General features: G+C 37.9%; 6 protein-coding genes across 7 annotated transcripts; 2 read left to right on the forward strand and 4 right to left on the reverse strand.

Moving 5' to 3' along the window:
• Nucleotides 1-54: 54 nt before the first annotated feature.
• On the reverse strand, nt 55-1,017 carry LOC101308930 (DNA polymerase epsilon subunit 3-like). Its single transcript, XM_004291552.1, has 3 exons — nt 741-1,017; nt 540-658; nt 55-404 (listed from the first exon to the last, which is right to left on the reverse strand). Exons 1-3 carry the CDS (start codon nt 911-913, stop codon nt 214-216), a joined length of 483 nt encoding a protein of 160 aa, XP_004291600.1. The 5' UTR covers nt 914-1,017; the 3' UTR covers nt 55-213.
• A 721-nt stretch (nt 1,018-1,738) lies between these two features.
• Nucleotides 1,739-3,905, forward strand: LOC101308636 (probable calcium-binding protein CML50-like). The gene is made up of 5 exons (XM_004291551.1): nt 1,739-2,354; nt 2,476-2,522; nt 3,266-3,441; nt 3,644-3,662; nt 3,795-3,905. Exons 1-5 carry the CDS (start codon nt 1,865-1,867, stop codon nt 3,903-3,905), a joined length of 843 nt encoding a protein of 280 aa, XP_004291599.1. The 5' UTR covers nt 1,739-1,864.
• Nucleotides 3,906-8,586: 4,681 nt separating this feature from the next.
• LOC101308344 (glucan endo-1,3-beta-glucosidase 14-like) lies at nt 8,587-10,862 on the reverse strand. Its single transcript, XM_004291550.1, has 3 exons — nt 10,562-10,862; nt 9,044-10,083; nt 8,587-8,960 (listed from the first exon to the last, which is right to left on the reverse strand). The coding sequence occupies exons 1-3, from the start codon at nt 10,620-10,622 to the stop codon at nt 8,904-8,906; spliced, it is 1,158 nt and encodes a 385-aa protein (XP_004291598.1). The 5' UTR covers nt 10,623-10,862; the 3' UTR covers nt 8,587-8,903.
• A 2,845-nt stretch (nt 10,863-13,707) lies between these two features.
• Nucleotides 13,708-15,485, forward strand: LOC101303780 (probable E3 ubiquitin-protein ligase ARI8-like). Its single transcript, XM_004293020.1, has one exon. It carries the CDS (start codon nt 13,890-13,892, stop codon nt 15,483-15,485), a length of 1,596 nt encoding a protein of 531 aa, XP_004293068.1. The 5' UTR covers nt 13,708-13,889.
• A 127-nt stretch (nt 15,486-15,612) lies between these two features.
• On the reverse strand, nt 15,613-18,053 carry LOC101309216 (ferredoxin-3, chloroplastic-like). Of its 2 annotated transcripts, XM_004291554.1 has the most exons (3): nt 17,959-18,053; nt 16,769-16,972; nt 15,613-16,426 (listed from the first exon to the last, which is right to left on the reverse strand). In XM_004291554.1, exon 3 carries the CDS (start codon nt 16,416-16,418, stop codon nt 15,957-15,959), a length of 462 nt encoding a protein of 153 aa, XP_004291602.1. In that variant the 5' UTR covers nt 16,419-16,426; nt 16,769-16,972; nt 17,959-18,053; the 3' UTR covers nt 15,613-15,956. The 2 variants fall into 2 exon arrangements, with proteins under 2 accessions (XP_004291602.1, XP_004291601.1); XM_004291553.1 differs by lacking the exon at nt 16,769-16,972.
• Nucleotides 18,054-22,044: 3,991 nt separating this feature from the next.
• LOC101309699 (60S ribosomal protein L10a-1-like) lies at nt 22,045-24,503 on the reverse strand. The gene is made up of 6 exons (XM_004291555.1): nt 24,380-24,503; nt 24,171-24,221; nt 23,464-23,683; nt 23,154-23,319; nt 22,404-22,609; nt 22,045-22,284 (listed from the first exon to the last, which is right to left on the reverse strand). Exons 2-6 carry the CDS (start codon nt 24,173-24,175, stop codon nt 22,231-22,233), a joined length of 651 nt encoding a protein of 216 aa, XP_004291603.1. The 5' UTR covers nt 24,176-24,221; nt 24,380-24,503; the 3' UTR covers nt 22,045-22,230.
• Between the last annotated feature and the right edge of the window lie 517 nt (nt 24,504-25,020).

Genomic DNA, 25,020 nt, shown 5'->3' on the forward strand with positions numbered 1-25,020 from the left:
GTTCTCAGAAATGACTATTACAAGGTATTACAAACTTGAGCAACAGATTAGGCTATGCAATGTAAGAAACTTAAAATGAAGCATGGTGCAAATGAGAGGTCAAATTGCAGTTGCACATCAAACAAGTAAATCGTGTTCTAACAAACTTGGACTTAGATTCGAATCCGAACTAGAACTTGAAAGGAAAATGGATACAAAACTAGCAGAAATGGTTCATTCTTTGCTCGAGCTTTCACTAGTGCCATCGCTTCCATCCTCATCTTGGTTTTCTTCCTCTTGCTTGGGTGGTGGCTCTTCCAATTTCCTCTTCTTCTTCTTCGCTTCTTTTGTTTTCGCCTCTTTAGTTTTCGCTTCCTTTGCCTTTGATGTCCCCGCCTTCTTTCCAGCATTCTTCTCCCTCAGCTCTGCAATCGCAAACAACAAAACCCAATTCTCTCATACATCGAGAAAAACACCACACAATATATCCAACATTTTCAGTGGAGCATTTCATCGAACAGCTTGCGTGCACCCCAAAACTCGGAATCGGAAACCAGTACCTTCGAGAGAGGCCTTGAGAGGGCCAACGAACTCGGGGAACTCGATGTCCTCGAGCGCTTTGAAGACGTCGTCGGCGTTGATCGTCTGCCTCTTGGATCCCCTGCAGATGTCGTTGGCTCTGCAGAGCATCCGAATCGAACAATCAAGATTATTCTAGAGAGAGAATTGAAATCGAAGAAGGGAGAGAGAGAGAAGCATACGTGGCGGAGAGGTAGTGGATGAAGATGCGGGCGCTCTCGGAGAAGGCGGTGAGAGCTTCTTTGTGGACGTTGAGGTCGGCGTCGGCTTTGGAGCACTGGGAAAGCTTGTCCTTCACCACGCGCCGCACGATTGTCTTGGGCAGCTCCGCCGTCTCCGCTACCACTTTCTCCATTCTTTCTTTCTTTCTTTCTTTCAGTTCTGACAAAGATCCTGTAATCGCTTTTCGATTGGAAAGGGGCGAGGTTACAATTGTAATATCCCCTCATTCATTTCCCGCCTTTCTTCTTACCATCTAACCCGCCATTTTCAATAGGTCATTCTCTCCCGTCTTTTAATTTTTCCAACAAAATCACATCTTTACTACCACATTCACGTTGGTCGAGCAATTAAAGCCATCATCGACATGAAGAGGTTGATCGATCTATACCATCTCCAATTTGGGTTTGTCTGATATACTGATGTGTGTAGCATACAAATTGAAAAAACAACTAAAAGAGGGAAGATCATGTGCGGCAGAAATGGGCTGTTTTGAAAAATTTGCTTGCAAAAGCAAGTATGTATGCTATACATTAACATTATCGTATATCAAAATTTTCCCTCAAATTTTGATATATTACTACGTATGTAGCTCGTATGATCCTGCATGTTGTCCTACCAAAATTACTCCCCACCTTCTTCTATATTACCAGAAGTAATGACCATATGAGTAAGTTCAACACTAGGGTAATTACATCTAACTTGGTTTAGGGTGGTCTTACATGACTCAAACCGCGAAAGGTTGGGTCATTATGTTGTTATGGATACCGTTTTTTTCTCAATGGAATGCCACATGTAATTTGTTAACAAAATTTTGAAAACAAAATGAAAATTGTAGAAGAACATTTAGCCGCTAAATTTAGGTGCAACGAGTTGTATTGGAAATGCAAAATAGGGATCACCCGAAGTATTTTTGGTAACGCAACAACGCTAAGCATTAGGCAACCGCATGAGAAATGGGGGAACGTTCCCCCACTCGCTTCCGTAGAACACACACGCGTCACCACCCTCTATCAAACTTCGAACAAATTCCCTGACCACGAGATTCTCCTCTCAATCTCTCCCAATCTTCTTGTTTTCTTCTTCAATGGCTTTTTCTGATGCCAACTACGGTTCTGATACCTACGCTCCCTCTGCCCCATCCCTACCCGACTCCTACGGCCACCAGGAACCAGAAGTCACCGTTTCTGATAATGATCCTCCTCCTCCTCCTACGGCGAATACATATTACTACGGCAAGCCGCACTCGCAATACGGCCGCAGTTACGTCCGTAGTTACGGCCATAGTTACGCCCGTAGTGACGGCCTGCCGGAGCTGGACCTGTCTCCTTCTTCGTATGATCAACCGTCTTCTTCTTCTTCATATGATCAGGAAACAGGTGGGGATTTTCCACCGGGGACCGACCCGGATGTGATTAGCAGCTTTCAGATGGTGGATAAGGACGGTAGTGGCTTCATTGACGACAATGAATTGCAACAGGCTCTTTCTTCTGCCTACCAGATGTTTAGCCTCAGGACCATTCGTTTGCTCATGTTTCTCTTCAAAAACATCAACAATCATGATATTCTAAAACTGGGTCGGTTTTTGTCTCTCTGTCTAATACGTTGTTTGTTCTGCAGGGTTTGTTGGGTTTTTACCAGAAGTTATGACAAGAATAGGAAATTCTGATGCTTCCTTTTTTATGTTGATCGATACAGGTCCTCAAGAATTTGCCGCACTATGGAGTTGTCTTGGTGAATGGCGAGTAAGTGTAACATATGCGTGATTGATGATTATTATTACAATGGCCTAGTAGAATCTTCAATTTCTTATGCATTTTTTTTGAAGCGTTTCTCAAGCAAGGTTTTAGGAAACAGAGAATTAGAACAGCATGAGAGGGATTTGCCCCTATTTGTATTTGGCTCTTTATTTATTCATTTGAAAGTACAATTAATTGTTGTGAAGGGATAATTTCAATGCCATTCAGCTTGAACAAGAAATTTCATTTGTTTTTTGTTTATACTATAATATCCGAATGTTTGATGATGGAACTAACTCCTAAAATTTTTAAGTCATTCATGCAGTAGTACAGAAGCTCTCTATCTTGCAATCTGGTAAAGAAATGAATATATTAGATAGTCTCAATTGGCTGGGAATATTTGTTCCAGTGTTCTACTATATAGGTAACATAGGGGTTGGTGATAATCTGATATTTCCAACTGATTAAATTTTGAGACATACTGACCTGCAATGGATCATATTATATGGCCAGAATGCTGCTTAATTTGCTCTTTATTTTCTTCTTTCAATATTAAAGATGAACTTGTGTTAATCGGCAGTGGTTATTGAATATGGATAAAGTAAGACTTGGCCACTGGTTACCCTCTACACTTGTGTTAAGTCCTTTTGTTGTTCTACAACTGCTCTTAGATTACATGAATCTGATCTTCATTTCTTTGCTACTAACTGCGCGCAAAACCGAAGTACTAATTAAACCTGCACTTGCAGACCATGTTTCAGAAATATGACACAGATAAGAGTGGAAAGATTGATGTGATAGAGTTGAGAGATGCACTCTTTGGTCTAGGACTTGCAGTCCCCCCTACTGTTCTTCAACTTCTGACTTCCAGGTACGAAGATGGAAGTGGGCACCGGGCTGAACTTAACTTTGATAGTTTTGTCGAGTAAGTATGCTTTTCTAGTATATTGAATAGTCTACCTAGCAAGTGGTCACTAGTGTGAATAGAAGTATTTTAGTTAACAGTCAGGCAATTCATTAATTAATTTTCATTATCTCTAGCGTAGCATAGTTTCAGATGCATCGTTTGGTTCTTCATAAGATCCTGTGAGTTCTGATTCTGACATAATGCTATGTTTGACATGCAGATGTGGGATGATTGTAAAGGTGAGATTCTAACTGCTTTGATAGAATTTCTTAGGCAAATAATGGAATGTGCTGCTCTTTGAAGATAGTTAGCAATCTTTCTCTTTTCTGAAGATATTGCTATAATTAATTTGATGATTATCATGATTTCAGGGCTTGACTGAGAAGTTCAAAGAGAAGGATCGAAAATATACTGGTTCAGCAACATTCAGTTACAACGCATTTATGTCTATCGTCATCCCATTTCTTGTGTCATATAATTGAATCCCATTCTGAGCTCTAGATCAGTATAGTAGTGTTTAAAAGGTTGTGCTGTACATTACATTCTTTCATTTCGAAGAACTAGCATTTTCTCTTTGTTTGCGAGGAACTTGTATATCCGAGTAAGAGGAGAGCGGATCTTTCTTTGAATGAACACTATAACAACCTTTGTTGGCAAATTCTCTGCAAAAAATCCCTAGTTTAGACAAGGTTTATGTAATTGAACTGTGAAAATTAGACAAGGTTTTGTAAAACGTAACATCATGGATGCGCGCCAGGGCTGTCCAAATGCACAATGAGGTCTTTAATTTGAAGCAACGTACAAAAACCTTAATGTTGTTTCAAGTCCACTCAATCACATTCACCTTTTCATTTATTCAACATTCATCTTTTTGCATCCCTGGCTAAATATAGTCTGTGCAAGCTAAATATTAGCTTCGCAATATTTCTACTGCCAAAGTGTTTTAGGGTTTAGGGTTTTATGATATTAAGCTTATGAAGCTGTGATAGATCTGTAAAAACATATGATACGTTTATTTAATATTTTTGACCTGTAAAATTACATGCTCAACACTTTAATTTAACCCTGAAAACATTATGACTATGATTATGATTAGTATAATTCAACACGTACGGATAGACTCACAGATGGGGTCTATTTCTGCTGGATTAATTCTGGAACATATTAGACATGTTGGGTTGTTTGATCTGTTCCCCTATGCAGATGCAACAACATTATCAGTCGCAAATTAATTCGGAAAACAAAATCATTGTACTCTTTTTTTTTTTTATTAAATAATAAAGGATTAGACGATATTAGCCCCTTAGAGACAGACAATGAAAGTAACAAGCTATGTTACACAGACACTCCGACACGCCGACACGGCGCCCGACACGGAAAAATACGTGTCCGACAAGCCACGTGGCGTGTCCGAAAAAGTTGACTTTTCGGACACGTCTCGGACACGTTGACCGGCCCCGACACGGCATTGCGACACGTCACGTCAACATTTCAGCCTTTAAAAAAAAAAAAAATTGGATGGATATTGGATTATGGATATGATAATTATATTAGTTCATCTTCTTGTCTATTAGATGTTATTGTGCTAGAGATTGCCTTGTTTGAAAATAAGCTACTGCTCAAGTTTGTTTTTCTTTAATGTTATATTTTAGGTGCTTAATTAAGGTCTGCTGCTTTTAATGTTATTAGTTATGCACTTAACTTATTTCATATGGTTATGGAATAGATTGAATTTAGAATTTTATTTCGTAATATATAATGAACTTATTTCATATTTTAGTATATTTTTTATTTATTAAAAATATATAAATATATAATTTTGTTTGCCGTGTTCAAGCCGTGTCGGAAAGTCAGTTTTTGAGTTTTGCCGTGTCACCGTGTCGTGTCGTGTCGTGTTGCCGTGTCCGTGTCCGTGTCCGTGCAACTTAGGTAACAAGTCTTACTCTCAATCTCAAAAGAGAAAGGTCTGCCACTTTCTGTGAACCCACCGTCTGTCTCTTATTTTTATTTTATTAATAATAAAAAAAATATTAGGGGGGGGCATATACCTTACCCCTATAAATACCAAATCATCGACTCTTCTTTCTCAAACATGTTCATTGTTAAATGTTGTGGTCCTCCAATACCAGAATTGCTTGAAAAGCTTTTCAACTGATAACCAAAAGCCTATACTATACTAATTAATGATATCACCTTTGATTTTTCTTGCCACCATTTATTCTCATTTTTAGTGTAGGCATCCAACTTCTGTTGAAAAATAATATCCTTTCCTACAGTAGATATTTTTTCTTTCTCAAGTTTTATGGCCGGCTATAACAACGACCATGTTAGAAAGCATGTGTGATGGGTGTGGTAAGTTAGTTGATATTGTTGCACTTTTTTATTTAGATATAGGGTCTCTGGTTCATAGATTAGTGAGTTGTTTGTCTCTTTGAACTCTTTCTAGCTAGTTTGATTGAGTTGAAAACACATACGTACTCTTTGTTATTAGTAGTTTTCAATCTTACGTTTGCAAGCTTTGTAATCGAGCTTATCCCTTAATTAATGAATTATGCATTCTTTACCAAAAAAAATAGATGTTCAACAAAATAACATTTAACGAGTTGAAAGAATACTGACATGTACAATGCAGTATTTCATTTGGTTAGCTCTAATGACCAACACATCCTTAAACAGCATCACATGGAGAAAACCCGTCTTTGTTCGATACATGCATATCCTGCTCCAGATTTCTCACAAAGCGCGCTGTCAATTAAGGACCAGTTTTGGTGGTATATATCAAAGCGGGTATATCTTATTACTCGATTAAACATGTGGTTTATATAACAACCGAGTATTTGATCGATCAGGTACTATATGCAGTTATATATGGTTGAATAATTCTCATGATAAGTGGGGTTCCTCCTCTATGTATACAACTGTCGAATACTCAAATCTTATCCTACATTTGGGGCCATGCTGATTAGAATCCTAGAAGGCAAAACCCTAATATGGCCCTTCAATTCGAGTCTGAAAGCAACCCCCGCTTAATTTGTAGCTCAAGCTTTTTCTTGATGTTACATTTGTGTGTATCAAGTCTGAAAACATGATTCTCAGGTTGAATTGTTTTGTTTATTAGAGAGGATTAATCACTGCGCCTGCTTTCTTGACAACCTGAAGCACCCAAGAAATGCCTCCATTTTCAGTATCAAACACTTGTATATATTGACCAATCATTTTCACTGAAATTAGGAGTGAACTTGGTGACTTATTTAGGGTTTGTGTCAACTGGATCAATATACTAGTAGATTTTAGTATTCAAAATTATATTAAGCTCGTTGGAATTAGAAGTTTATAATCACTACGGCTGCTTCGTTGACAGAATTTTTACACAGGAAGAAAGAAATACCTTCTTATCATCCTTTCAGTATTCTACATGCAGTTTTTGACCATCATTATCACAATCTAGAGTTGTAAAAATCTGACTTAATACAACTTTACTTCGTATTCAATTCAAACGTGGTCAAACTCCATCCTTTTGTAATAGCGAAAATTTTTCTAGGTACCAAAATGCAAGTGAACTGAGTAACTAATATGCAATATTTTGATCATGCATGTATTCTAATACCGTTAACACAATTGAAACAAAAAAAAATACCTAAGTGTTTCCAACACAGGAGGTGAGGACCTAAAATCGAATAAGAGGTACACTTATTATAAGTTCTTAATTTGATCAAATCAAAAATAAAAATGAAAGGAATAAATTTAGGGTCACTGGTCTTCATTGGATCTTCATATACGGCGATTTGAGGACTTACACATTAATGGTATAAATGCATCTTGGTGCGTAAAATCCATTCCCTTAACATTTCTATTTCAGAAGTTTAGTGATATACACTTCATGCTATATATTCTATTTCGGGATTTAAAGTATTTCTACACAATATTAAAAAAGCTAGCGGGAAACTTTTGATTTCATTCAGATATAATAAGTACAAGCTAGTGTTTTTAGTATGGAAAACTGCGATGCTAAAATACTCATGTTTCTTTTGTTGGTTTTATCATGCATTATATGCTTTTGTCATTTAACCTAAGGCTACTTACATAATCATTCTTGGGTGACAAAGAGGACAAACAAGGTCAATCTGAAGACTCTGAACATTAAGCAAGTTAAGCTACGTTTAGAGTTTGAACATGTCTCGAGCTCTTTGATGTAAAACAAGGCAAGTAATCTCAAAGCATTGAAAGAACTATCACGTCAAACTTGAGTACTCAAGCCAAATTACAGCACCCCGGATATTTGCGTCGAATTCGATCCAATCGTTGTTTACAAGGATCACGTTTCTTTTCCATTTCAGACTGGGAAATGAAATGGGAATGCTAGCTAGGTGACTTCAAGGCCTAGCTCGTTAAACAGATAAAACGCATGAAGATAGAGTTAGCCGTAGTAGCAGACAAAGAGGCCGTAGCTATTCCTAAGATAAGAGTTCACAGTCCACACCCCAAAAATGACAAAGCAAATGCCGGTGACGATAAGGTTCAGTATGAGTGACCAAGAGAGAAAAGAAAGATGGAATAAAATGGTTTTCCTTTTTCCTTGATGGAACCCAATTTGGACTTTTGTCTAGTTGAAGCCTCGAAGAATTTTATTCCCCAGAAAAGATTCATATGCATGATTACAAGTGGAGTGATAGAGACGATGGAGACTTGTTAACTTTACCGTAGTAAACAACAATTTATGTGACATTGTATTCATCAAATCAAATTGGGTTTGATTTGATACGCAGGCCAGCCAATGTTTATTGTAAAGTGTAAACCATTTTCATTTCCTTGTGTTTAAAAGTCCACTTGGTGCACGTATGAAGTGGACAGAACTTCACAGCCTCTTATGTCACATATACTAATTCATTTGGAAGCTTTCGTCAAAGCATTTACACTTGTATACGGTATGTTACGTGATCGATTTTTTGAAGAAAAAACAAAAGAATAGAAACCGCCTTAGAATCCAAGTCTAACATTTACAGTCACTCATCACTAATGATAGTGAAATATTTATTATCCTAATAATGTAAACAGAGTTGGAACGAAAATGGTAGAGAATGCGATTAGTTTTTTCAATAAACTCAACTTTAGTGATCACTGTTATCAAATATTTATACACGAAGAGTTTAAGCGAATTGGTTTGTTGAAAATGATTGTAAATGCAATCATAGTACGTTCTACATAACAGATCAGGCAAATCAGACGAGAAGATACAAATGAAACAGAATGCAAGTTGATTCCCATCTATTGTTCAGCAATGTGTAAGTAGATCAATAATGACTTCTTTTGTTATATAAATTAATAAAAATCAATGTGAAGAAGGATTCATATACAGTATAAAAATCAAAGCTATAACCTATTCATCAGAATTCCTTCTGCCTTCCCAAAAAATCTCCAGGAACTCTTCATGTTGCTCCAGTCTCCCTGCTTCCCAAAACTTCACAAATGTATGAGACCTTCTATTCCCATAATAAGTACACTGTAAGAAATATCAGAAAATTGAAGATGGACAAAGCCTGCAAAAATATCCAAACAAAACCATCAGTACAAATATCAACTCACCACAGAAACCACAAAATATCTTAACCACTACACTTACATTAACATCATGAGCTGCTGACGAAAAGATTAACGTGGGAAGGTAACTATCAACTCCGATATTATACACCGGAGTCCCATCCGGATAAAACAGCCCGTAGTTCCTCTCCGACGCCGGACCGGGCTTCAAGTCCTCATTAAACAGAGCAAAAATGTACGTATCAATAGGAATGTCAGGCCTGGCTGGTGTACCTTTCTTCTCCGCAATTTTCTTCAGCAGATTCCCATTGTAAATCCCGGCATTCTCCGGCGTGGCTCCGGCTTCATTCTCATCCCCCTTGGATGGCCACCCTGTCTCCGATATCCGAACTTCTATGTCAGTGTGCCCCATCACTTTCATTGCGGCGTACACAGCGTCAATCTGAGCATCGAGCATGTTATCGTAGTGAAGATTAGTTCCGGAATCATTCATGCCGGAGTTTGGCTGAAAAAGCACGTACTCTATTGGAACTTCATTAGGACTATCCTTGTAAGCGAAATAAGGATACGCGTTTATGAGAAAAGGGGCATTGATTTGTGAGTGGAAGTTCAGAAGTGGTTGGATATATTGTGCGAGATCTTCCCGGAAAGTCCCCGCCGACGGCGGGTACGAGCTTCCCATAATATTGAGGGAATGCGCGGTGACGACGGTGACGGTTTTGGAAAGGCCGAGGTTGACAAGAGCGGCGTAGACGGATTGCATTGCGGTGAGGAGATACGACATGAGCTTGGTGTCGTTGCCGCCGAGGACTTCGTTGCCGACGAGGATGAAGGAGATTTTGGTCTGAGGGAGGTGAGGGGTGACGTGTTGTTGGATCCAATTCTGGGCCTTGAGAGGGTCAGTCATGTTGGGGAGGAACTCGTTTCCGAGGCCGATGATGAAGTCGACCTCGGAGTTGGAGAAGGCTTGGAGGACGTTGGGATCGGCATCGTAGAGTTTGACTCTGCTGACGTTGAGGGACTGGAGGAGCACCGCTACTCGGGATGGGGAAGGCAGGTTGTTGGCGATTTGGCCGTAGTTGATGCCGTAGCTTAAGCTCTGCACATGGAACAGAGCTGAATCTGAAACAGAACATGGTTTAAAACAGAGAGTCAGATACAAGATCAGATCCTAATGTGAATGCCATTAACAAATCTATGAAAATCCCACTATTGATTAGCTACCAATTAACTTAATTTCATCACAGAAACAAAGATGACGATGGCAACGATGGAAAATTTGATTTGGTTTCTGATAAAACAGAGGAAAATCTATGAAACCCATTGTAGATCAGTGACTTGTTGAAACGAATTGACCCCAAAAGAGGAAAGTTAATGAAAAAAACAGATTTTTGGAGTTAACTTTTTTTTTCTTTTGGTGAAGAAAGCCAAAAAGGAGGTATATAATACCCAGTTGAGGAAATGAAATTTAGGAGGACCCAGAAGGAAAATCTGAGACTTTCAGCTGTAGTTAGGATCTGCTGCACTTTCTCCTCAGGAACCAAACTGGGAGAAGAAGAAAGAATGAAACTTGGGAAAGTGGTTTGACAAAAGAACGAACCTGAGAGACTAAGAAGGACCAGAATAATTCTGAATAGGACAGTGTAGGTGAAGCTTGCCATTACTGATCGGATCTTCTTGGCCTCCAGAGAGCTTCAGCTTCACCCACCACTGCTTCTTTCCCCTGCAATCCCAGCAACCGGCGTATCGCTTTTGCCACCTAACAATGGAGGTTTGGCTTTATATATATAGGGACAGACAGCAATAAAGCCTCCTCTGTTGTTCGTGTCAAAAAAAAGAAGCTATCTCTGCGCATTTCTTTAATGGAGGATGGTGGCTGGCTCTGTTTTCGTTTACACTGTGGTGAATCTCTACCCGGTTGTTATCGTAGTTTATTTAGGATTTTTTTATATTTTAAGTTCGAGTTGTTTGTTACGTATTGCACAGTCATGTATTTTGGTTTACGTTTACCGACATGGGATCTGACGGGAACTTTTTTACTTCTTTCCCTTTTGGGAGAAACTTGAGTGGGAAAGTATGTGGCATGGCTTTGACAAGTTACTTCCAATTATGGAAGTCAAAAAATGGAATAGAAACTAGGGAGTAAGATTTTTTTTTTTTTGGGTAAAATGCCTAAATACCCAAAAACAGGGTTTATAAATTCTAATCCAATGAAAATATTTTCTTACGGCCCATTTCAATAATTTTTAATTAAAATGTTGACTTTACCCTTCTTTTATCTTATCTCTTATATCTAAAAACTCTCTTTTCTACTCTCTCTCTCTCTTTCTCTCTCATCTACGATCTGAAACTTTTTCTTCTCTCTCTCTCCTTTGCCGATGCGGCCCTGCCTCGTCACATCGACAAAGTCCACGTCGATCAAGTCTAGTGAGCTCGTCGTCGTCGTCGCCACGGTCGATCAAGTTTTGCACCGAGATCATTTCACGTCGACGCTACCTCAAGGGTCCACAACCGAGATGGAGCCATTGATATTACCGTTGAGATCAGAAGACGCCGGAGAAGCGTTGCTCGGTCAGAGTCCGGGGAAGAAGTCTGCGAGAATGAAGGATTTGTACTGGAAGAGAGATGAGGAGAAGAGATCGATGATTCAGTAAGTGTGAAATTTTACTAGCTAGTTCCAGTGGTATCATTGTAGGGATTTGAACAGATGGTTTAGTTTCAAGGTTTAGGACTTGTAATTGTTTTTTGCTTAGTTTTATATTGAGGATTTTGAATGTGGATTCTAATTGTCATTTTTTGTTAAATTAAGTTACCTTAGCATTCTATGTGTCTACATACCATAGTGATTTTCTAGAATTTGAGATGTTAATTTTAAATTGATATTGTGGTCAGTAACTTGATTATTAAGAATATCTGGACCAAAATCCAGTGATTAACTCAATTACTGGGGGTCAGTAACTAGTCAATAACTGGTTATTAGGGGTCAGTAACTGGTTACTGGGTGTCAATAACTGGTCAATAACTGGTTATTAGGGGTCAGTAACTGGTTACTAGGGGTCAGTAACTAGTTACTGGGGGTCAATAACTGGTTATTAGGGGTTAGTAACTGGTCAATAATTGGTTACCGAGGGTCAGTAGCTGGTTATTAGAGAAATTCCGGTGATCGGAGTCCAGTGACCGGAGTCCGAGGTTCCAGCCAAGTCTTGTCATGCTGAAGAGGTAGGGGCAAAATAGTTTTAAAATAATATAGTTTGTTAAGACTTTAGTAAAGATTTGGTTATTTAGGCAAAAAAAAGTTTATTTTCATTCAAATGGGCTCATAGAAAAGATTGTTATTAGAATGAGCAATGAAGGGGTTACAATTAGTACTAAATGTGCATTTTCCCTTTTTGTTGAATGACTAGGGAGTAAGAAAGTTGGCCATATCATTTTCCATGGTTTTTCTTTCGTGGTTTAGTCCTTATTTTTCTAAGGGAAGTGAAATTCACACTTTTTAAATTAAAATCAACACTCTTACATTCCATGTTTAGTCATCATTTTCATAAGAATACAAAATTTGAATCACTAAAGACAAAATTTAAGTTACAAAAAATAGAAAATGAGAGTGTTGATTTCACTTCCCTTTTCTAATCTTTGGCAGTTGGTTTCAAGCTTTAGAAAGGAAATCCAAGCAGCATCATGTACATTTGGCAACATAGCTCATTCGTCAATGTCACGGAGGGCTTGTTTGTATAGGGTTCGAATAAGCAAAAAAATTGTTTGCTTGTAAGGGATTTAGTTTGTTTCTTGGTCGTCCATAGTCGCTAGAACCTACAAGAAAGTCAAAGCTCAGCGTGGTGCCAAGATTAGACGCTCTCATGGTAGGCTAAATTCTTAGCCAAATTTAACCTATAAAACAAGAATATTCTGTGAAATCTTTTTTTTAGTTTACCAGAGTCTCCCACCGTAAGCTAAATCCTTAGCTAAATTTATAGCCTTTTGGCTTTAAAAAACACTCCCACCATAAGCTAAATCCAAAGGTAAAACCATTTATTTTTCTTTTCTCATATATTTGTTTAAATCAATAATTACTCATAAAAAAAATATTATATAAATATATTCGATATGGAGCTCATATGAAAGATCTCGTCGAGATCTTCGCGATGATTGTGAGTGACGAATTTTTAATTTTGATGATAGTGCAAATTAAAAGGAGAAATGTAAAGTTGAATAAAATAACATTTAATTTTAGCTTACAAACTTCATAAGCCAAATTTGGTTTACCAAATAGCTCAAGCCAAATTTTTTATCTTGAAAAATGTAATTTAGCTTATGATGGGAGTAAACATAGGCTAAATTTGGCTTTTTAGCCTATGGTGGGAGATGGTCTAATATTAAATCAGTAAATAGCTATGCAGTAGACAAGAGCTTAGGGTACAGGGAAGGAGATTGGGAATTTGAAGACAGAAGATTTTCTCCCCTTGAAAATATACTAATACACACAATGAAAAAAATATTATCACTGTGTTGAAAAGATACTAACACGGACACATAAAGATACTATCACAATAAATATACTTATAAAAAAATTACTATCATTGTATCATAAAGATACTACCATAGTAGTACAAAGATTATATACCACGATTACAGTCATATAGTTTCTGATTTGAAAATTTCCTTCCCATTGCATCTCCTCGGACTTTCCTAATTCGTTTCGCTTATTCGTGTTCCACCAATTTTGTTTTGGTCAAATCCCGTCCAGGATTGGAATTCTTAATTTATTAGGATTGATTTTGGATTCAGTTTCCTATATGAAATAGAAGACTCGGCTTACAAGGATTTGCTATAAACGCCACAATCACCTAACCCTATGCTTCTATAAGGGTGCTTCACTACTTCAACTATAATACATAAATCTGGGGTACCATAGCCTCTTGCTTTCTCTTATGGATTCTGAGGATGAGATGCAGTACTCTGATTCCGACGAATATTACTTTGATCCCGACGAATATGAAAATAAATATACGGAGGAGGACTACCACGTTGAGGAGAATGATGATAATAAGATCTCTAAGAGGGATAGCTACGAGGTGTTGAGTGGTTTCGATATAAAGGACCGCCAGGAGAAAGATATCACTACTGTAACCTCCTTGCTTTCTCTATCAAGAGCTGCCTCGACCCTAGTGCTTCTCCACCATAACTGGAACTTTGAGGCAGATGAGAAGCAGGCATGGTTTGAAGATGAAGATAAAGTCCGAGAAGCTGTTGGCCTGTTACCTGCACCTGGACCAGTACTGGGCGTTGAGTCTCCGAACAAGTCCGGAAGAGTCAAGTGTAGGATCTGTCTCGAAGCCTGTGCAAGCCAGAAGATGAAGTCAGCTGGCTGTGGCCATCTCTTTTGCTGTGAATGCTGGGGAAGCTACATTGGTATATCCATTGCCGACGGTCCGGGGTGTTTGATGCTGAGATGTCCTGACCCTGCTTGCCGTGTTGCTATCGCTGGAGACATGATTGAAACATTCTGCTCCGACGAGCAGAAGAGCAAGTACTCTTATTACCTGCGTAGGTCTTATATTGAAGGTAGCAAGGACACCAAGTGGTGTCCTGCTCCAGGTTGCGAAAAGGCTATTAGTTATTATGGTGATGATGGAAACTACGATGTGTGTTGCCACTGTAAATACACATTTTGCTGGAACTGTACTGAGGAACCTCACAGGCCGGTGGAATGTAGGACTGTGAAAGAGTGGATTTTGAAGAACAGCAGCGAGGCAGAGAACACGAACTGGATTTTGGCCAACTCTAAGCCATGTCCAAAGTGCAAACGAGCGATTGAGAAAAACCAGGGTTGTATGCACATGGTATGCACACCGCCTTGTAAGTTTCACTTCTGCTGGCTATGCCTTGGTCCGTGGTCGGAACATGGTGATAAAACGGGTGGTTTTTATGCATGTAACAAGTATGAGAAAGCCAAGGCAGAGGGAGCTTACAGTGAGGAGGAGATGAGAAGAGAGATGGCTAAGAATTCTTTGGAGAAATACGCACATTATTTTGAGCGCTGGCAGAGCAATCAATCCTCCAGGCAGAAAGCTCTTGAGGATTTACATCAAACGCAGACTGTGAACACAGACCAGGTGAGAGACAACCAGCGCACCGGTGAGGGTGAGGTCAAGTTTTTAGTGGGGGCTTGGGAACAGATTGTTGAATGTAGGAGAGTGCTGAAATGGACTTATGCGTATGGGTACTACCTACCTGACCATGACACTGCTAAGAAGCAATTTTTTGAGTACTTGCAGGGTGAGGCAGAGTCCAGCTTGGAAAGACTTCATCAATGTGCCGAGAAGGAGGTACAGCCGTTCCTAGAAGATGATGGCCCCATTGGCCCGTCACAAGAATTCATAGACTTCAAAACAAAGCTAACTGGACTGACTGCAGTGACTAAAAACTACTTTGAGACCCTGACAACGGCATTAGAGAATGGCTTATCAGATGTAGAATGCAGAGCGGCGAAAGGCTGTAAAAAGAGAAATGCAAAAGGGAAATAGACGAGGAACTGGAACTAGTATAACTAAATAGTGTTTTTGCTTGATTTCACATCGGTAGATATACGTTCTGTAATAATAAAAGGTGAAACCACACATCAAGGCATATCACTTTGTATAAGTCTATTGAACTTAAAGCTTTCACTGTTTTATTGAAATTGCTTCAACACTTTAAAGATGACCAAGTCACCAACATGTGATTAGGGTTCAATTTCAACTCGGATGGGATGAACTCTTAAGAGTCAAAACGATCCTCATTAGGATTACGATAAGTTTATCTCTAAATGTGTTAAGAAGGTGGGATCAATCTAGTGAAATTGACACAGTATCATATTTAAACTGCTACAGAAGCCCACACAACAAACACTATAAAATAGAAGAAAGGTCCAAGAGAAAGAACATGAGATTCATAAAAATCCTGGAAATAACCAAACCAAGACTTCATAATACTACTCAATTCAACAATGCAGGTACCTAATACAGTTCACTTTCCTTGTGAGTGTGGATCACACAGTCTGAAGATGGGTATGAGACACAGGTCAGCAAATAACCCTCCTTCATTTGGTTGTCATCAAGGAAGGAACCATCAGACTGGTCAACAGAACCTGCTACCATCTTTCCTGCACAGGTGGAGCATGCCCCAGCCCTGCAAGAATAGGGCAGCTCAACTCCTGCATTCTCAGCTGAATCCAAGATGTAAGAGTCATCTGGAGCGTCAAACTCGTTCTCCTCCCCGTCTGGCCCAATCAGCTTAACCTTGTATGCTGCCATTGATGTTCGGGAAGAGGCGGATGCTTTCAAGCCAAAGGACTTGGAGAGAGTCTTCACAGATCCAAGCGGAGATGAGAACTTGATGATAGAACTGGTGAATCGAGTCTTGGGTGCATTTCTGAGCATGCACCGAGAAGGAACATTCACAGTCGTCATAGTTGACATGCTTAGACCTGAATCCACATACCACCATCACAACAAATTAACCACCAAAAGTACACATAAACCAGAACAAAAGCACAAAATGAAAATGGTTAATAATAATCAGCATTATCTCTTTCAAAAAGACACAAAAGTGAGCCGACAATAACACCGAGGGAAAGCACAATACACCGCATAGACGTTCTTGTCCAATAAGAATTTAACAAGTCCAGATATTCATCAACAATGTGTTGAAGATACTTCACAATAACCAAGGAATTATGAAATAAAGGGGGACTATCTCCTGTTAAGTTTTAGATATCGAATACAACACCCCAACTGAATAAGATAATGTCCCAGCAACTGAGGTTTACCTGTATGGCAATGCAATATTTATGAAATAATGGAACCAAACCATCTCTCAGGAACACCAAGGCAATTGTTGTCTGGAGAACTATGAGAAAGAAGCAAGCTCGTGGCTCTCTGCTTTTCACTCAAGGCTCCATTTTGTTTGACCACCATTAAGATACTTTATTCCATACTATATCATAAGATGTTTTCTAAAACCAGAAGTTACTCTGCCACAGGGGAGGGGAAGAAGATTGATAATTTTTCACTCAACATGATCCCAACAAAAATTCAAGCAAGGTACTTGTAACAAGAATTCATTTAAATTCAGGGGCCCCTAAATTAATCAATTTCTTAATACCACAGTTGACTTTGTATCATCCTCCCATATAACAGTTACTTAAAAGATAAAGTTAACAGTAAACTTTGAAAAATCAAGAAAAACAATAGGCTTTAACCGAAGTTTGGGATTATATCACCATCAACAGAAAGGATGTTAGGAAACATCCAAATTTCAAGTCTGTAGTTCATCATGGGCACTAAACTCACAGTTTAGCTAATCACATGAAAACCATTTTGATTTCTTCAATTGACCAAAGCATCAAAAGCCAGTAAACAGGATTAAGAACTGAATGGTAAGAAAAATCCAAAAAAGTATGACAAAAAAAAAAAGGCACATCAAATCTCAAACCATACCTAATCATATGAACACCAACAGGATTGTCCAATCAAACAAAGCATCAGAACACAGAAAAAAAAAAAAAACAAACACACACACACACACAAGATAAATAGATCACATTTTACAACTTGGGTTTTCCAGAATCAAACCCTCAGCTCAAAGCATGCATCTTTACAATTAAAACCATCTAAAGACCAAAACTTTGATATATTGCTGGTGCAAAGTACACTCTCAAAGCTAAAACCCAACAATAAAAAGTGTTTGTCCATCTGAGTATGCCAAACATGACCCAAGTTGTTATCCTTTCTTCTAGAAATTTTCACACAAAATCAGACAATAAAAACAAGAAAGTCCAGATCTTTAAAGCAAACACCAGATTGATGAGACCAACAACTAAACTTACAAACATTAACAACAAATCAGAGATTCAAAAGATCCGATATGACATGAATCTGCTGACCCAAACAAAATTTACATAGACAAGTAAATATATATATATAGAGAGAGAGAGAGAGAGAGAGAGAGAGAGCTTACGGAGTGAGACGGTTTGGTGAGGAGGGGAGATGAGAAAGCTGATGATGAAGACTTGGGGAGTAGTTTAGTTTCGACTGGGAGCGGAGAGGCAGGGTGGTCACAGCAACAAAGGGAGGTGCTTTATATATATATAGAGAGACAAGAGAGTCTGAAAATCTAGGACACTTGACATTTTGATTAAAATATGAGAAAGGGATGGCCTTTGGCATATTTCGAAAGACATTGAGCCAAGGACGCCAAAAGATCCCTCTGCTGCCACCAGCCAAAAAGGCCATTGACACCAAATTCCCAATTTGCCACTTACTAGAGTCACGTGCGTTAACAGAGTTAACGAACCATGGTTAATTATCTAGAAATCCAGATCTGCTCTCCACCGGACCACTACCACAACCATACTTTCATAGCTATATGCTCATGGCTGTTTTACGTTGTTTCACCTTCTCAAACAACCCCTTAATGCAAAACAAGAAAACATATATGCTTCCAGCAACACCGGAATCACGTACTCACATCCGTTCCAATGTCATCAATCAACTATGCCCATTTCAAATTTCACATGAATCGGTTCTGGGAAAGCAATACCGCCTTTTTCAATTTTCTTCTTCATATTTTTGTACCGGTTACCAGTTTCCACTTTGATGATTGAATCTTCACTATCCACCATAAAATTGGTTCTCCTGGGTCTCACAAACCTCGCTTCCATTTCTTCTCTAAAGTCTAAACCCACCAGTCCACCACTAGATTCAGATTGAACCATGGCAACCAAGGCTCATCTCCATCGCCGCCGAGCTCTGCAAATGTATTGGATCGGCGATTCCATCTCGTCGAATAATCTAATCGGACAAAAACAACGTCATCTTGACGAGCATAGGACACAAGTGATTTAATACTTTGGTTTCAGTTCTTAACATTAACCATGATTTCAATTGTTAACAACGTTTAATATTGAAGTTAGTGTCGTGTAATGGGCTGATCATATAAACGGCTGATATTTCATTTTAATTACTTTCACTTCCACCTCAGTGCATTGAAGAATTTCCGATAGTATAGTTATGCACAATTTCTTTGTCTAGTTTGATTGAGTTGCTTGTTTGACATTGACATCAATTCATCATTTTAATACGCATTACAACTTTATTGTTCAATGTTGTACATATTTAAAGTCTTTATTGCGAGTTCCTTTTATCCTTTCATTTACTAAAGAATTATTCTTCCCTATACTCTTCATAGTTCATACTCATAACTTTTCTAGTTTCTCCGTATTTATTAACCACCCTATATATATATATATAGGGCAACCCCCTTCCATTGAGGGATCCCTATTTTTGGCCAATTTTTAGGGATAGGGCATTACACCACTTCCCAATTGAATTTTTACATCTTCACCGTTCATATCTTAGGTCTATATGAGTAGATCACCTATACAAAATTTCATATGATTTGGTGATCGTTAGGACTTTCAAGAGTTTGATTTAGTTTTAATGATTTTGAACGGTCCAGCTTATGTCAAACTAAAACCGTTGAAGGTCATTAAAACTAAATTGAACTTTTGAAAGCTTTAACGATCACCAAATCATATGAAATTTTGTAGAGGTGATCTACTCATATAGACCTAAGATATGAACGGTGGAGATGTAAAATTATAATCGGGAAGTTGGTGTAATGCCATATCCCTATAAATGGCTTAAAATAGGGATCCCTCATTAGAAGACCCTGTTATATCAGGTCCTGTATATATATTGTGAGAAATATCAAAACTCAAGAACATGCCATATTAAGTAAATTTTCATCCAAATACAGAAATACCTGACCTATCGATGCCCCATCACATAAGACCACTAGGAGATGAACTAGGAGTCTACAATACTGCAAGAAAATTAGGAACTCAATAAGAGAATATATGATAGTTTGTTAGGGTCACCAAATATGTGTGTGAGAGAGAGAGAAGTGAATGATGATTATCTCATACACAACTAAAACGTCTCTTCTTAATTAGTAGTAGTATGAATCAAAACCACGAAATTAACATTGTCAAAATGCCAACCCATGCCTACCCAAATGGGACATTCGTAATCTTTTATTAAAGTGTCTCTTAATCTGGCACCATTGAATGAATTGACGTTAATCTTCTTCATGCATAGAATGCCCCCAAGGCTACTCAAGAGACAAGACAACTACTAGTGCACATCAAGGTAGACAACTCCAGATGAAGGGCTACCCACTTCCCTTTCTCATTTGTTCATCTCTGGTTGTTCTTTACTAGAACAACGTTGCCAGAGAGACACTGGGGAAGATTGCGATTTTGATCAACCGCAAGGAAATATGACGTGCGATGGTAATTGTCCAATTCTCTACTCCTTTGCCTGTGAATTGAAAGAATGCAGAAACTAATATATGCTAACGGACATTTCTTGGTATTTAGAGTTACACTCTTCCAAATTTCTGTTACCTGGATAACTAGGTGTTCAAATTTCTGCTACATATGATTTTTTATCTTTAGAGCAACTTTAGTAGATTCTTTATTTTAGCTTTTAGCTTTCAAATTTCTGCTACATATAATTTTTTATCTTTTAGAGCAACTTTAGTGAATTCTCTATTTTAGCTTTTAGCTTTTAACTATTTTAGAAAGTGTGTTTAGTTTTTTTAATATTTTCAGAGCTTCAACAGACTAGTCAAAGTTTAGTTATTATGATTTTTAGCTATATCGCTAACTAAATATAGAGAGCGAGATGATTCAGATGAGGCTAACTATAATTTAATACATTCCGTTCAGATATTTTACGTGATATATAAATATATTTAAACTATTTAATTTTATTTGAAAAATAATGTTGATGTAATGCTAGTTAAAATAGATAGCATTGATGCAACCGCATTTCTAAAGTAGCTAGCCAAAATAATATTTTAACTAATTTGATTAAAATTTAACTCAAAATGACTAGAATTACTAAAGATACTCTTATCTTTTGTGACATGGGAATTAGTCAACCTCATTTGCTTTTCGTTCCTACAGTATGTGACGTCTCTAATGCATGCCTAGTGTGTACTACCTTCCTAATTTAGGGGTTCATCATATTCATGTCATCTATTCACGATCTTCTTTTCTCTGATCTAACCTTTGGTGATTTCATGTAGGAATGAGAATTCTATCATGCTCCATTGCGATCAGAGTGGCACCACTGGAGATCACATTGCCTGAAGCCTCGGGCAGATTCAGAAGCATCCGAAACTGGTTGTGGAGATGGGCAATCAACTCCCAGCCTATCATATATACTCAGAAACCCTCTGGTGTATTGGCCTTTTGTTCAGGATTAAATTGCTTATTTTTTACGTAGTTCTAGCCGTACCTTCGGCCTCCCAGCCCTCTTTCTTTGCATTTCTGGTCTAGAATCAGTTCATCTATAGTGATCTAACTGATTCAGATAAGAACTCGATTCGGCATCGGGTCTAAAATCAGTTCATCTATAATGATGTAACTGAATCGAGTTCTTATCTGTCTTTGCTTTGTGTATATATTATTGAATATATCAAGCATCAAAAAAAGAAAAGAAAAGATAAATAGAAAAGCTTAACACTGGAATCCAAGGACTTGTTTTAATGCTTGAGATTAAAATACTTTCAAATTTAATGGGAAAATAAGTGGATACAGATGAACGTTTGAACTTTTACAAATAGCAGTGTCTTAGTGAATGCTATGTGATTGCAGGTAACTTGGGCCTTTGCAAGGCTAGATATCGTTCTGATTTCAAACTACATTTTTCTTGATGTCTCCAGCAGTGTCAAGGTAAACCGCAATAAAACTCTGGGGGCTTCAAGTTTAATACTCCTTTCATACAATTCTCTACTAATTGAGATTCATAGATAATTAACAAGTAGAAACAAACTCGATTGAATGGGCCAAACACAGCAGTCTCAAGGTTAAGCAAAAATCCAAACAGACATGGGGCTGGAGTACCAAGTTATACTGATGAAATGCGCCAGATTAGAAGCTGGGAGAAATGAATGGTTAAATCTTTCAAAACATGCAGGTGCATAGAAATATCATTGGTCAACATAATATGCGACACAAAATTGAAAATCAGTTTACCCTCCCACAATAATAATAATAGAAAGTCTAACATAACAATGTTGACAAGCATTGAGCAAAAAGTAAAACAGGCATATAAGAAACTGGACCATCAAAATAAACACGCTTCCTACAAGGAGCAGTCCCTATAAGGAGCAGGCTTCTTACAAACTGTAGCTACAAATCTCCAAAACTAAGTGAAGACTCTAATAAACACGATATGGCTTCCCCATTGTGGTCTTGAGGTTCAAGCACTTTACCTGATTAAAAGAAATATTAATAAATCAGAACATTTGAAGATCATCAACAACTAAATGATTTTAAATGGGGTTTCTTTTCAAATAAACTTTTAGATAATGCAATGGGACATTTCACTTACGTTTTGCCAATTCTTTTTCAATAGTGAAACAAGGAAGTTCACACTCAGTTGCACATTTTGGAAAATTTGCTTCTCCTCCATTGAGACATTCCCTACAGCAACTCCCATACAGAGAACCTTCTTCAACTGGAACTTAATTGTCGCTTTTGTCTCAGAAATTTTAGACTCCAGGGATTCTTGGTGAGAAACAAGGGTTGGGAACTTTCCTGCATTGAGTATGAATAGAAGTCAACAAAGAAGTATAACATTATCGGTCATTCTACTAAAAAAAAAAAAAAAAAACAATCGTTTGCCTAAAGTTAAAACAATAACACACTTTCAGCTATCCTCTTGTCCTATATAGATTGGAACAAGAAAGTTGTTGCTGTTAATGTAGTATTATTGTACTAATATTGAAATTGAAAGACCATTATAGACAAGAATGTGTAGCTTCCATTTACCTTAATTAAAAAGAAAAAAATTGTAAATGGAAATGAAAACACATATCAATAAGGTAAGAAACACATGAAAGAATCTGTATAAATTGGATTAATCATAAAAGTAGTGTAAATTGTAATTTCATTCCATTAATGTAAAATGATCTTCAAGGCTAATTAAAAATATTCCAGGATTTAGAAGGTTCAACGTATAATTCATTCCATTAACTTTTCAACAATAGGTCAGATTAATTAAACATTTCTCAAATTTGAAAAGGGTCGATTGCCCTAGGCTAGCTACGCCTATGACTAAAAACATGGCTCTTATACCAACCTGCCTTGTTGAGACCAGGACCCAAAAGACGGGGAATCTGCTTGATAACAGCTTCTGATGCTAAAAAAGCATGGTACTTCTTAGCCAGTTTCTTAACCAATTTCTTGTTTTTGTTTAACTTCTTCAGTGCTTCTACATCCATGTACTCCAAACCGATCTTCTGAGCCTGTAATTAATTAACACAGAACACAGCAACAACTTTAGACAACCATAGACAAATAACCTCTGGAAATTCTGAGAATCACAGCTACAGACATCGACCAGGAAACCAGCTTTGGTCCAAGCTGTGACCAAGTATCAGAACCATTACCTCTTCAACATGCTGAGCATCTCCAAGCATGCAGACCTTCATCTTTGGACGAGGAATGTGTGGCAGCTTAACAGAACCACTGAAACGCTTGTCCTTTTGGGGATCATAATTCTTCAACCCGATCTGAAGCTCAATAGTTTCTGTGAACTTCCGATTCTTCTCCTTGGAAGCAGCCATGATGACAGAGATAGCCTCCCTGAGAGTATCACTCTGAAGCTTACTGTAGAGACAAGTGCACAGTTAAAAATGCAAAATACAGAAGCATCCAAATACCAAATACTTAGAAAGTAATTGCAAAACAATACAAGGCAAATCAAACAGACACTATGTTACCACCGAAGAAAAGAAAAGACTTTTAAAAATGCAAACAAATTCTCAATGACTGTCCCGAAAGCTTTTGACCTCCGACACACGAATAACACCTACAATTCTAAACTTTATCAAAATAAAACCAAAAACCCAAAATTGAAAGCCACTCGAACTAAAGTCCTCATTCAATCACAAACTTAATTAAAGATTCAATTCCAGTTCTAGAACTAGAATTATAAACCATCCAATTTCAATTCCTCAAAAACTGGAAAATTACTGCAAAGATTCTAACAACAGTTCAAGTAACTTTAACAGAAATTAAAAATCAAAGCAGTAAACTTTCAACCCTAAACCTCAATAAAACCCAAATAAAACAGAACAGAGTGTAAGTAGCATACCTCATGATCGAAACTTAAGACGTGTCCGATCCTCCACCAGCGATTTCTCACCTGCAAAGTGAGAATGATCAAAATCAAATCACCAAAATTTTGCAAAGAATAATGAAAACTCATTTCGGCGCAACAAGATGCGTGAACTGAAGTACGAGATCGGAATGATGAAACGACGACGTGTAATGAAAGAGAGGGGAGAAAGAGAGAGGGTTTACCGTAGAGAAGAGAAGCAGGAGGCGCCGTTAGGGTTTCTGGCGGCCAAGCAAGTTTATATAAGGAGCTGGAGATTGAGAGGTGATGACTGCTAAAACCTAATCAAAGCTGTGTCTAGTTTGGGCTGCGTTTTCTTTGTGGGCTTCCGCATTATTTCACTGGTCCATATTCAACAATTTTTTCCTTTTTGTTTTAGTTTTGAGAAGTATTTTTTTTTTTTTTTCATTCAACCTTTTTTTTTCCAACCTTTTAAGAAAGAGTCAAAACCTCACCAAGCGGCACATATGTAGACATTTCCAAAACCTTGTTTCAAATCTCATTGATTCAGCAATACAAAACGGAACAAATCATTATGTTGGTTTGTTGGGGCCTAACGGACCATTTTAACTATTATCAGAGGCCTAATGGTTCTTGGTTTGTTGGGTGTGTTCTCCAATCTAGTTCAAATTTGAAACTTGTGTTAAAATGGTTATGCGTTATGTTGCAATGCATAATTAGAACATCACAGATGCGCCGATGGATTAACTTCTAGGCCTATGAAACCTAAAAAGTGAGAATCGTTAACTTATTCATCATGCCTACATACTAACAGCCAATTCTCTATTACATGGATCCAAAATAATATGAGTGATCACATGTTAAT

Source organism: Fragaria vesca, linkage group LG2 (assembly GCF_000184155.1).
Source record: "Fragaria vesca subsp. vesca linkage group LG2, FraVesHawaii_1.0, whole genome shotgun sequence".
In the NCBI taxonomy this organism is placed as follows: domain Eukaryota; kingdom Viridiplantae; phylum Streptophyta; class Magnoliopsida; order Rosales; family Rosaceae; genus Fragaria; species Fragaria vesca.